This window comes from Lepidochelys kempii, chromosome 20 (genome assembly GCF_965140285.1).
Source record: "Lepidochelys kempii isolate rLepKem1 chromosome 20, rLepKem1.hap1, whole genome shotgun sequence".
NCBI classification, from domain to species: domain Eukaryota; kingdom Metazoa; phylum Chordata; order Testudines; family Cheloniidae; genus Lepidochelys; species Lepidochelys kempii.
This window is the reverse complement of record NC_136399.1, coordinates 4728384-4742165: the sequence shown is the minus strand read 5'-3', so window position 1 is coordinate 4742165 and position 13782 is coordinate 4728384. Positions and strand designations below refer to the sequence as shown.

At 45.7% G+C, this 13782-nt stretch overlaps 1 protein-coding gene across 2 annotated transcripts in view; it reads left to right on the top strand.

Annotated features, from left to right (window-relative positions):
* GALNT6 (polypeptide N-acetylgalactosaminyltransferase 6) overlaps positions 1-11243 on the top strand; it is a 44487-nt gene extending 33244 nt beyond the window's left edge. For both annotated transcript variants that reach the window (XM_073318597.2, XM_073318598.2), the window contains 6 exons: positions 841-958; positions 1537-1737; positions 3026-3157; positions 6115-6216; positions 8657-8809; positions 9506-11243. In XM_073318597.2, the coding sequence (XP_073174698.1) occupies positions 841-958; positions 1537-1737; positions 3026-3157; positions 6115-6216; positions 8657-8809; positions 9506-9628 (829 nt within the window). In that variant the 3' untranslated portion in view covers positions 9629-11243. The remainder of the gene's footprint in view (positions 1-840; positions 959-1536; positions 1738-3025; positions 3158-6114; positions 6217-8656; positions 8810-9505) is intronic.
* The last annotated feature ends 2539 nt before the right edge of the window (positions 11244-13782 follow it).

Here is a 13782-nt window from a genome sequence, read left to right as displayed (position 1 = left end):
CACTGGATCCTCCTCCTTGTCTGGACGATAATCCCTTATCTGAAGTATTTTGCAAGAGGCTTCTGGCGGTCTGTTCTAAGGGTTTCTTTGTTATCCTAATGTCTCCACGCTTGTGACTGGCCTGCTCAAGACATTTTTCCTGATCACAGGAGGACACCGCAATACCAGGGCTCAGAGTTGTGAATGTGAAGATTATTTAACATCTCAGTGTAGCTATCCCCATCTGCAAACTGGGGATATTTGCATCATCATGGCAAATCCCAGAGGGTCCCTGGAATGGGGTTGGGGGCCAGGAGGTCATGGCCCCATCACTTTTTACCAGCTGTAAGGGCGAGTGCCTGGGGGGCGGGGCCTTGTGGGGCAGGGGCAGCACAGGGGCGGGACCATGTTTCAGGCACCAGTGGGGGGCAGAGGGGGGGGCCCACACTTCAGTCACCCCAGGCCTCCCTACAGATTTGAGTGCCACTGTATTGATCTCTAGCCAGATCCCTAAGACAGTCTGGCTGTGTGTTCAGTTTGTCCATCCTTGGTGACCTTATTGCCCTACTGAAGCTTTTGGGATGCTGGCTGTATAGCAGCCTTCCTTGGTAAACGTGTTCCTTGGTCTTCTGTCCTAATATGTCCATACCAAGAAAGGTGCCCATGCCAATACCAAACCAATGCTGACGGAGGTAGTTGCTGGGTTCAGCTTTGAATATCCTCATTTCTGATCTTGTCCTGCCACTTCCTATGGATATTTGTCTTGCAGCAGGATGAATGGTGGGGTTTGCCCAGATTGCTAAATTAACGTTTGTGATGCACCAAGTATGTTCTCTTGACTCTGCTTCTGACTCCCCTCAGGTCTCCCACTTTTGCTGGCGGCCTCTTTGCGATCTCCAAGTCCTATTTTGAACACATTGGTTCCTATGATGACCAGATGGAGATCTGGGGCGGGGAGAATGTGGAAATGTCCTTTAGGGTAAGAGCCATGTGAAACAGTGTGTGGGGGGGGAGGGGAACAGTTAACTTCTAGCAGGATTAAAACTAGGGGGCCCACGCACTTTGTTGCTTCTGTAGGCCCATCGTATTGCAAGAGTTATACCAAGAGTTCCCCCACAAACACATATGGTCCCTGTGTGTTTCCTATTTTTCCCCTCTTCTGATTTTCTGAAATTCTTCCCCCCCCCCCCCCCCGCAATCAATAGGATTGTGCCCACTGATGCCTAAAACATTCCCTGAAATTCTGGCATTGATCAGATGTAGCATTCAAAAGTTATCACGTTACGGAGAAATGCCAGTGAGTTGAGTATAAGGCCTCATAACCTTGGCCAACAAAATTCCTTAACTGTGGGCTTTGGACTACTGCAATACAAATAACAAAGCTCAAAGTACATTATGCCAGATCTCAACCCAGTCCAGTTCTGACCTTCAAACTATGGAAGAAAACACTTTGGACATAGGAAACATTCTTTTTTCCTCTTTGATTGATGTGTCCGGGTTTGTCTGACTAAAGCTCCCTTTGAAATCCACTGGATGGGCTGCTTCCCCCTTGTGTAGGTTTGGCAGTGTGGTGGTCAGCTGGAGATCATCCCTTGCTCGGTGGTTGGGCACGTGTTCCGCTCCAAAAGTCCACACACCTTCCCGAAAGGAACTCAGGTCATCTCCAGGAACCAAGTGCGCCTGGCAGAGGTCTGGATGGACGACTATAAGGAAATCTTCTACAGAAGAAACCAGCAGGCCTCGAAGATGGCCAGAGAGGTACCAACCCCAGTTCCATAAAGCATCTCACAAGTAATCAAAGCATCTTTGATGTGTTTCTGTATGCAGGGAAACTAGTTGGTTGATTCCTCTTGGCAGTGCCAGGCTTCTTGTAGTGTCATGCTTAAGGCGCTGGTCCTATGAAGAGAACCACATGGATGGACCCATCTGCCTGTGCAGAACTCCATAGAAGTCAACTAGACTCTGTGCAGAGTCAGTAGCCAACCCATGTGGGATCTGGATCAGTAGCAGAGCTAGGTTGTAGAGCTGGGGGGCCGATGGGTTATTGGAGGGATAGCTCAGTGGTTTGAGCATTGGCCTGCTAAATGCAGGGTTGTGAGTTCAATCCTTGAGGGGGCCATTTAGGGATCTGGGGAAAAAATTGGGGATTGATCCTGCTTTGAGCAGGGGGTTGGACTAGATGACCTCTTGAGGTCCCTTCCAACCCTGATATTCTATGATTCTATGGTAGTACAACCTTCAACTATATCTATTGGCTTGAAAAGGTGCCACAAGTACATGTAAAGGCCACCAGGGGGCGCGCACACACACCCCCCCCTCCCTATTAGCTCTGCCACTGTTCAGAACCCAAAGTGAGGATGGCTCCCAAATGCCTTGTGCTGTCTGAGATGAGCCTTCCGATTAGAACCAGTCGGAGAATATTTCAACATAAGGTTTTTCGTCAAAAAATGCTGATTAATTGAAATTTGTTTGCAAAACAGGGTAGGTTTGGACAAACCTCCTGACTCCCCAAAAAAACCCACCGTGGAAAAGCTTCAGAACTATCCATATTTCATTTTGCCGTTTTTCTGAACAAAAAAATTCAGGTTTTCTGGGTCAAAACATCATTAGTTTAAATTTCTAATTAGATTTTAAAAACAGAGCTTTAAAAGAAAACCATTCGATTAACCCAAGCTGAACTTTCTGGGTTTTTTTTTTTAAGTCAAACATTTTTGAGATTTCCACTTTGTCCTGATTCAGGATGGGGGGGAGGGGGGATTTCAAACTCTCAAAGATTCGCTGGAGGGAAAAACAGGTTTTCTCTCTCTCTTCCTCCCTCCCTCCCTCCCTCCTTCCAGTGGCAAGCATCCTGGGAAACATCCTCCTACCTGTGATAAGAAGGGAAGGTGTGTCGTAACTTAATCCCATAAGGTTCTAAGATGAATTACAAATGGAAACTGCCTCTCTGTGATGCTTTAAGGCAAACCTATTAAAGGGAATGCTGGGTTCTGGATTCTTTTGCTGCCCCGTTGAGGCTAGTTTAATTTTTCTTGCATGATTTTGATAGAAAACGTACGGCGACATTACAGAACGGCTCAAACTGAAGGAGCAACTGCACTGTAAAAACTTCACCTGGTATCTACAAACTATCTACCCAGAGATCTTCATCCCAGACTTGACTCCAACCTTCTATGGAGCAGTAAGTGCAGGAGTGCGTCTGTGTTGTCCTGTTTTCTTTTGGTTAACCACCCCCGCAATTCCCTCCTTCTCTAGAAACAAATGGAGATGGTAGCAGCGGTTCGTATGGTATAGAGGCTCCAACGAAGATCAGGTTGCCATTGCACTGAGCAGGCTCCCGACGTGACAGTCCCTGCCCCAAACAGCTTACAGTCTAAATGTCCAAGACAAAACTTGGAGATGAGAAACGCAGACACCGAAAAGGGAAATGACTTTGCCCCAGACCTAGACGTTTTTCTAAAAGATCCGCTGTAGAAATTATTTTGGGGGAGTTCTGTGGTCTGTGCTATACAGAAGGTCCGATCACGCTGGGTCCCTTTTGAGTTTGAAACTTACAAATGAGGGCGTCCCAGCAGGAGCCAGGAATACCTTTCATATGCTTATCGGCACTGCTGCAGCAACAACACTGCTAATTATAGTCACGGCTGGCTCAGTGAGCATGTGTACACGAGCAGGGGAATTGCACCCCTACCTCATAGTGTAGACATAGCCTTAAACAGTGCCCTGGCACTTGGAATCCTCCCTGTTGTTCATGAGCATCTCTGTCAGACTTGGGAAACTTCTGTTCAGTCCCCTGCTATTTCTTCTCCCCCCCTCCCCCCCCCCCGCCTGCCCCCATCCCATTCCCCTTTGTCTCAGGGCTCGTCTACACTAGCTGGTTGTGAGATAGAGAACCCATTTTCCCTTTATTTACACACACAACCTCCCCTCTTCTCCCCCCCGTGGAAAAGGCATTTTGTTTTTTGTTTTGTTTTTTAAAGTGGGCTTTTATTCCTACTGGAACAATCTTACACCAGGACTAACAGCTTCATAGAAAATGTTAAAATGGAAAGGAGCAAATTTTTTTCTAAGACTTCTCCCCATATCTTCCTCCCCAACTAGCTACATGATTGGCAGCTTATGCTCAAGAATGGAACAGTGGAGGGTAAGCGGTGGGGTGGGGGGGCTGTCAGCGCTGAGGAAGGCTGGTTTGTGATTTAGCAGGTTTTGCTCTTTCACCCAGGCTAGCCGGGAAGGGGAGTGCAGCAAAGATGACTCGCTGCCTGAGGGCTGGGCACACCTCATATTGCTGAAGAACTGTACTGCTGGCCAAGTAATAGGCTTCTAAGTGGCCAATCCAGTTCTTGCCTGAAAGGATACTAGTATCCATGCAGGGTTCTGAGAGTTGGGGAGTTTAAAGTGGGGCTGAAATATAGTGAAACCACCAACGGACAAAGGAGTTTGACTCCCACCTTCCCAGTGAGTCAAGAAAAATAGCATCTCTTAGATATTTATCTGGCTTGTGTTACTATAATATCTGAGTGCCTCACAATCTTAAATATCAGAGGGGTTGCCGCGTTAGTCTGGATCTGTAAAAGCGGCAGAGAGTCCTGGGTCACCTTATGGACTAACAGATGCATTGGAGCATAAGCATTCATGGGTGAATACTCACTTCTTCAAATGCATGTTGTGGAAATTTCCAGAGGCGGGTATAAATATGCAAGCAAACTTAAATATATAATTCCCATGCACCCCTGTGAGAGACAGCAGTGCTGTCAGCTCCAAACAGAAAAATCAGTTCTGTGCAGAGCACTGTTTATCTCTTATGGCCACTAAAGATTGTTGTTGCTGGCTTCTCCAGCGATTCAAGGTCAGGTGCCTCAAGGAAAATACACACTTTGGGTTTGTCCTGGGAAGTTAGATCACGCAGCTGAGCTCATTCCAATTCAGAGAAATGGAGTCAAATGCCAACTGCAGAAAGGATGTTGCTTTGCATAGTTAAAAACTTGCAGCTCCAAGTCTCTGATCCAGTTATCTAGTGATACGTAGGCAGCAGAAGAGTGACCAAATATAAGCCAATCGTGCATAGGATCCTAATCCTGGTTGAACTCTCCTGCTCACCCCGGCCTTGCTTGCATTCCAGAAGGTGCAGCCAGAAGTCAGCATGGCAGATTTATTAATTTGCAGGGCTGCTCCCTGAAGTTGTTGTATCAAAGGCAGTTTTACAGCTATCTGTCCATAGCCAATTACTTGACGCCTGCTCTGGGTAGTTTTCAGTTTGTGGAGTTCTCAGCATTATTTCCCCAGAATGCTTTGTCTTCCCATCTCCAAAAAATAATCATCCCTGGAAAGTTAGTGCCTTACGAAAGGTCCCAGCCTCTTAAGACTTAGAACTCCAAGGCAGAGATTGTGAGGCAATTTGAATGTCCAATACTCATTAATTTTAATGTGAATTGGTTGCTACAATCATAGACTTTAAGGCCAGAAGGGACCATCTTGGTCATCTAGTCTGACCTCCTGCACATCACAGCCGCAGAACCTCCTCTACCTCAACCCCTAACCTCTGGCTGAGTTACTGAAGTCCTCGAATTATGATTGAAAGACTTCAATTACAGAGAATCCACCATGTGCTCTTGTTCAGACCAACAAGTGTCCCATGCCCCACACTGCAAATGAAAGGAGGGGAAAAACCCTCAAGGTCTTTGCCAATCTGACGTGGGGGGAAATTCCTTCCAGACCCCAAACAGTGATCAGAACCTGTGCATGTTAGAGAAACCCACCAACTGGACACCTGAGGTAAGAATTCACTATAGAAACTCAGAGCCTTCTCTGTCTAGTGTTCCGTCTCCAATGGCTTTGAAAATTTCAGCTCAGATATACTGAGTATTAAATGAAATGCTGCTGAAAGAATAGAAATAGGTAGGATCGCAACCCCCAAACCACAGCAAAGCCCTGATTTAAAAAAAAAAAAAAAACTGGCCAAGGATCCCGACAGGATATAATAGGATTTGCTGGGCTGTGTTTTCAGCTGAAAAGTGGATCCTGAATCCCTGGCCAAGCACACAGGGTTGGGTCGGGTCTGTGTCTGAGCACCCAAACGCGGCAAAGTCCCCTCCAACCTGAGCTGCTTGCTTGCTTTGTTTTGTTCTTTGCTTTCAGATTAAAAATGAAGGGTCAAAGAATTGCCTGGATGTTGGCGAGAACAATCACGGAGGGAAGCCGCTGATCATGTACCCTTGCCATGGAATGGGAGGCAATCAGGTATGCAATCTGTGCAAATGTGTCCCCCCTGCTTTCACCCTATCCCACCCCCCACTGAAATAGGAAAGCCCAGAGCTGGGAGAAGGAAGAAAACCCAGCCTTTCCATATTCACAGTTAAGATTTGAATCATGCACGGAACATGGGCAATTCTCCCTCCTTCATACCTCTTCTTATTTAAACAAGTTATTTTATTTCAGTAAGGACAATAACCTCCATTCAAGTCCTGAGCCTGAATGGTCTCCGCCCCAAACAGCTGAAGTCCATGGCGCTTCAGCGACACACTGTGCCTCTCTGCCTTTCATCTGAGGATTTCTAAACACTTTACAGTGTGAATTAAAGCCCCCTTTCAGAACTGTCCCAATTTTCTGTTTGTTTCCAGGCTGAACCAAACCACTGAAGAAAAAAAAATGGTTTTGGATCAAACAAACCAATTCATTCAAACCGAAACAAAATGTTATGTTTGACTTTTAGCAGTTTTAATGTAAAATTCTATCCCAAAAGCATATTAGAAGTGTTGAAACAAACGTTAAGATTTTTTTCCTGATTCTCTGTTTTGTTTTTTACCGAAAGAATTTGGTGAATTCGTGAAATATTTTGGTCTGTCTGAATCTTCATTGTTGGCAGTAAAAATGTCATCCAAAAAATTCACCTTAGCTCTACTCCCTTTTTCCATCATGAAGTAGGTTGTTATCCCTAGCGATGGTAGAGGATGGGGAACATAAGAATGGCCATACTGGGTCAGACCAAAGGTCCATTCAGCCCAGTATCCTGTCTACCGACAGTGGCCAATGCCAGGTGCCCCAGAGGGAGTGAACCTAACAGGTAATGATCTAGTGATCTCTCTCCTGCTATCCATCTTCACCCTCTGACAAACAGAGGCTAGAGACACCATTCCTTACCTATCCTGGCTAATAGCCATTAATGGACTTAACCTCCATGAATTTATCCAGTTCTCTTTTAAACCCTGTTATAGTCCTAGCCTTCACAACCTCCTCAGGCAAGGAGTTCCACAGGTTGACTGTGGGCTGAGTGAAGACAAACTTCCTTTTATTTGTTTTAAACCTGCTACCCATTAATTTCATTTGGTGGCCCCTAGCTCTTACATTGTGGGAACAAGTAAATAACTTTTCCTTGCTCACTTTCTCCACACCACTCATGATTTTATATACTTCTATCATACCCCCCCTTAGTCTCCTCTTGTCCAAGCTGAAAAGTCCTAGCCTCTGTAATCTCTCCTCATAAGGGAGCTGTTCCAAACCCCTAATCATTTTAGTTGCCCTTCTCTGAACCTTTTCTAATGCCAGTATATCTTTTTTGAGATGAGAGGACCATATCTGTACGCAGTATTCAAGATGTGGGCGTACCATGGATTTATATATGGGCAATAAGATATTCTCCGTCTTATTCTTTATCCCTTTTTTAATGATTCCTAACATCCCAATTGCTTTTTTGACTGCTGCTGCACACTGCATGGATGTCTTCAGAGAACCATCCATGATGACTCCAAGATCTTTCTTCTGATTAGTTGTAGCTAAATTAGCCCCCATCATATTGTATGTATAGTTGGGGTTATTTTTTCCAATGTGCATTACTTTACATTTATCCACATTAAATTTCATTTGCCATTTTGTTGCCCAATCACTAAGTTTTGTGAGATCTTTTTGAAGTTCTTCACAGTCTGCTTTGGTCTTAACTATCTTGATGGTAGACGATGGGGAAGGAGTGAGACAGGGAAAATAATTCTGACCCAGTTCACGCAGCCCAGCAGTGGCTGATCTAAGCTCAGGGGACCTGATTTCTAGTCTTCTGCTCCAACCACTAAATCTGTCACCCCACTCTGCCAGCTCCATTGGGTGCCTGACCGTTTTGCTTTTGAATATGCTCCACTAAATTGCACTTTTTTTTTTTTTTTGGTGTCCCCCGGCAGCTCAACTTGGTGCAGCCCTCTGTCCCTCTCTGGTGGTGCCTAGACTGCCCAGAAATCAATGAGCCTGCCTCAGCCTTGTCTAACAGCTGGATCTTTTGGGTTGAGTGGTAGAGGCTCTTGCATTAAGATTCAGAGGTCTCCGTTTCAGTCCCGACTGCTGAAGACAATGACAGGGCCGTCGGCATTACATCACAATTGGAGATGGGATTCACTCCACTGGTGGTGTGAGCGGGCTGCCCCTTGTCCATCCGGTATCCAAGCTGCTCACTGCGCAACTTATTGGGGGATTAGATGTCTCATCAAGGGCAGGGGGTGACTCCTTCAGACTTGTGGGGACCCACTGGCATTGGTGTGCACTTGATTATCAACTGGCATAAGAGCGAATTCTCCTAGCATCTTGAGTTAATTTTGGTGCTGCCTTCATTAGTGAAGAAGGCAGGCTGTTTCCGTGTAGCATGAGTGACCATTGGATAGCAGCAGCCTAATCTCCCCTGTCTGGTCTTGGTTCTCAGTATTTTGAATACACGTCCCAGAAGGACCTGCGGCACAACATCGGCAAGCAGCTCTGCCTCCGATCCGGCTTTGGGCCAGTGGAGCTGGGAGACTGTCACTTCACAGGAAAGAACTCGCGTGTTCCAGGAAATGAAGAATGGGAACTGACCCACGTAAGTAAAGAACACGGGCTCAATGCACTCAGAAGCAGCAGTGTCTTTCCCTCTTCCTCACCTCTGACGAGAGTTTCTTAGGTGCCTTGCAGAAGCCTGTCTTGTGCTTTGCTGTCAAACTGGGAGGGTTCCTTCGGGAGGCATTGGGACCTACTGGGGAGAGGACTGGACTGGGCCGCAGGAGTGGAGCCATGCAAGTAACCAACCTTATTTTGGATCTCTGGCAGTTCCAAAAAATCAAAAAATTTTGGTTTGGGTCAAACAGTTTTGTTGCAATTTGCAGCTTTTTAACAAAAAGAAAAATTTCCTTCAATTTTAATTTTTTTAAGTGAAAAGTCATTTTGGATTGGAAAATTTAAACATTTTGTTCTGAAAATGTCAAAACAAAATTTTTGAATTTTTCCGACTGAAATAATTGAGCCAAAATTGACACAAATTTGTGAAGTGTTTCAGTCGATCCAAATCTGCATTTTTTTTTTCCCCCCACCAAAAAAAGTCTTGGCTGAAAAATCTGGCCCAGATCTACTCCGGAGACCTGGTTTTTATTCCTCGGTTCGCTGGGTGACCTTGGGCAAGTCACGTCGCCTCCCCGTGCCTCAGTTTCCCCTTCTGTACAATGGGGATAACAATGGTCCTTTGTAAAGCACTTTGAGATCGGTGGATGATGTGAGCAAGGTATCTCTATTTGTTTTTTAGGATCGTCTGATTAAAAACATAGCCTCTAACATGTGTTTATCTGCAAGAGATGAGCATCCCTCTATGACTTCCTGTAACCCCTCGGATTCTTATCAACAGTGGTTCTTTACTCAAGCAACATAATGAAGACAAAACCAGTGTCAGCAAGAAATGTGCCAGCCCATCTCACTTTGAGACCTTGATTCCAAACTGCACTCAGGAAAACAGAAGCTAAGACTCTCTCCTTTTATTTAAAAGAAGTTAACGTCTTAAATATGCTGCATTTCACAGTTGCCTTTAATTCTACTCTGTGCCTTTGGGATAAGACTGTGTAATACGTGGAGATTGTTGTACCACTTTTTCTAAGAGACTAAGCAAACTTCTTGTTAGCAGCCTATGTGAGTGTCATATTGTAACATGTCCAAAGATAAATAACATGGGACCAACTACATCGATAATTGCATGAATGATCAATCCCACTTCCTAAGCCCCGGAAAATTGGACCACAACCAGTCAGAATGCAAGGGATGAGACTGAATACAACTAAGAAGCGGTGCCAGCTGGCCTTTGAATATGTCTCATGCCAAAGATAGTACCCGGTGTCCTCTAGTTATCCCATAGGCTTGCGTGCAAAGGCAGATCAGGATGCTGCAAGAAGAAATTTCAGTGTCACGGTCAGGAGAGCATCTCCCTGCTCTCTAGCACAGGCTCTTGTTTAATGAGATTTTTAACCTTGAAGGAGGAGATAGGTGTGTGCATTTAAAACATAACACCAGGGTGCATTGTTGTGTGAAATCCCAGCCTGTTGCACCAAATGAAACCTGTGCGTTACCTTGGGAGCTCTTGCCAGCACAAGGAGATAGTAGTACTAATTGTGTTGCAAATAAAAAGGACTTTCTGTGCAGTTAATCCCCAAAGGAGAGATGATGAATCATTTACTTGGCCCATGCAGGGAAGTGGCCTGGTGATGGTGCTGCTAAGCATAGCCTAGCAGGGGAAAGCCTGATATGGTTGAGAGACGGGTACCATATGAGCCCGCGAGATCATGTTGGTGGCTGGACTGAAGGTTATGGAATAGCATGCAGGGTATGGGAGGAGGAGATTTTTTCTTTTTTTTTTTTTTGAATCAGTGGATCAGTGCACATGAACACAGATCCTGAGATCCAGCAAGCTCATGGCTTTTGATTTCCTTGTGCAATGAAGCAATCCTACCATCTATAACTTACAGCGTGTGCCAGTCGGAGGAAATATGTAGTGTCACTTTTATCCTGGGCTGTCTGCTTCAATTTCCTGCTTGGGTTTTGGTCCTTTATAAAAATCTGCATCCAAGGAACACCTCCGATGACTCATCCCCACCCATAGACCGTTTAAATTAGGACGTGCACAAGCAGAGCAACTGGTTTCTACGGGATACATTGATGCAAATCCCAGGACGCGCGCACTCCAGAATCTGGGGCGTTCTTTACTGGAGGGCTTAGTTTAAACTCTGATTCTGTTCCCCCTGTTGGATCCCCCTGCCTCCCGAACTAAACCGTGCAGCTAGTTTCTCTAAAATTTTAGCATCTTGTGGAAAGATGGCCTAGTAGGAGATTGAATGTAAGCCCTTTCTTTGAGACTTGAATACTGTAGTTTCCTTTAGTTTCTAATCGATTCCATTTCCATTTTAATTGAAAAATCTTCCTGGAAATGCGGGAGGAGACCTACCTTTGGGCATATGACCTGAACCAAAAATAAAGAGATGTTCTATTTTACAAAAGAATCCAGTCTAGATTTGGTTCCTTTGGAGCAGATGGTCCCAGTTTGCTGCAACAGGCCCTAGAGGCACAAACACTTCACCCAGCTGTTTCTGAGTTGGCACACCTTTCAGTTCAGTTATTAACCACACGCATTATGATTCTGCCGGCACTGCACACAGTACTAGACCGTCCCTGCCCCAGAGAACTCCATCTAAATAGAAAAGACGGACACAGGGAGCGGGGAGGAAGGGGATAGAACACACTAGCAGAGTGAATAATGCAATGGTGGTAAATATCATATTAGTTCCACAATTTATTTAATTTCTTTTAGGTTTGGGGTGGGGAAGGGTTAGATCTAAACGAGACTTTGTCGGCATGATACCCTAGACACGTGTTGCTAAACTAGTGCCGGGGGTGGGGAAGCAAACTCCCAGGCCCTGCTGGTCATGTCCACCCACGAGGACAGGGCTACATGCTGCCCCCTTCTGGGGTTTGAGCTCCTGTGTCCATTTCCTCAACGCCGTCCCTTCCTGGATGCCAGGGGCAAGTCACAAAGTCGCCCCATGGCGCAGCTTGTTTCTAGGCATAGCAGACTCTCAAAGCGTTCGCTCTGGTGCGCTCAGATGGTTTGCGAGGTGCTTGATTTGGACGGGCAGGGTCTGTTCGGTACATTCAGGCTCCCTAGGCCCTTTGGAGCACCTTGTTGAGTTGGAGGGATCTTTCCCAGTTGGGAAGGAAAACCTCCCAGCTCTAAAAGCTGATGCTAGAGCTCTCACTCTGGTATGGCCCCTTTAGGTGGCACTCTTACCCCATCAGCCTCTTTAGCCCTCGATCTCAGACAAACTACAGAGTCGTGACTGCCTCCAAAGGACTCGGGTGTCCTCTTTGCTGCTCGATAGGTTCACTGTCCTGCAAGGAAAATAGGATCAGACACAAGCCCCTAACCCTTCATGTTGGGGAAGGCCTCCCCTCTGTCCCTGATGACTCCAGAACAGTCTCCTGGAAGCAGTCTTGCTTTGTAATTCCTAGAGGCTGCTGAGAGTATTAAAGGGCCTGAGTTCAGCATGAAAATGCCAGCCAATTCAATGTGTCCTAGAAAAACAGCCTGGATTGCTGACTCGACCACGCCAGCTCAGCTGTCCTCTGTTGGAGCCTCTTTATACTGTGGATGTATTTTAGTGGGGCACCAGTGCCCTGTCAGTTTCCCTTTGTCCCAAGTGTCTTCGGTGGGTGTCGCAAGTCCCCACGTCCTTGTCCTGTTTGAGTGGCCAACAGACTTAATTTGATGGATCTCTATCTTATGTACTTACATGGCACCCATTCCCATAGTCTCTGAGCACTTCAGAATTTGTAAATGTACTTATCTTCCCAATACCTGTGGAGCTGGGCAGTGCTCTTTTTCCCCCATTGTACAGATGGGGAAGTTAGCTTTGTGGCTATTGCAGGCAACTGAGAGTCGAGAGAGTTAGGTTCTTGTCGGGACTCTGCCATTGACCAGCTTTGAGACCGTGGTCAACTCGCTTTGCTGCACTGTGGTTTAGATTCCCCCTCTGGAGAACGGGTCTTACACAGAGTAATAGAGCTCAACTAATGTTGGTCGAAAGCTTTGATAGCCAGCGGTAGAAGATGCAAAGCATGATTATACCTGCCCTGAGCTATTTGATTTGGAGTTGGAGAGGGAGGCATCCTTGGATCGCATGAGTTTCGCACTGAAGCGGAGTCAGAGAAAAGTTGCACGACTGAGACAATTTGCATAATCAGTGCACTATTTTCAGTTATTGCAGTCCTACCACATTCTGTTTCCCCTCCCAGGCGTACCCCAGACATACACTGGTTTGGCTTATCCCATCTCATCCCTGTTCATAAAGTCCCTTCCTCTGATTAAAACTCCCCACCTACCAATGCAATCGAATGGTGCTGGAAATGCTACTCGATTGTTGTCACAAAGTTCAATATCAACCGTCTTGAGTTTTTCTCAATTTCAGAGTCTGATGAATTACTCTGAAGACGGACAGATATTCACAGCCCATTTCTTCTGAATAATGCTGCCTACTGGATGTGGTGTGTTTTAAATATCAACTTATTAGTTATTGCATAGACAGTTTTCTGTTGCCTGATCTACTGAAGGTCTATTGATTAGATTACCTGTTTAGGTTCCCCAATTTGCATTCTATAATTTGATATGTTCTTGTCCCAGGATCAGACCCAACATTTATCAGAGTTACTGGTTTAGGAGCCCAGCAATGACACCATTCGCACGCGGCGGGAAAGACCACCTGCAATTGTAAGAGTTTTATTACTACCATGTAGTAATAAATAAGTAAAACCATCCAAACAAGTAAAGTGAGATAATAGAACACCGTAAGGATGACCTGGACCATGACATGTATATACTCACTCTGTCCTGGGGAGAGTTCTAAGTACTGAGACAGATCCTAGTCTGACCCGGGCATGCCAATGAACTCCAAGGGCTTTACCTAAGGCCAAATGTTGAATAAGCCCCATGTCCTTCATGCATATATATGACTACCTCCTCCCTCTATAATATCTTAACTTCCGTAC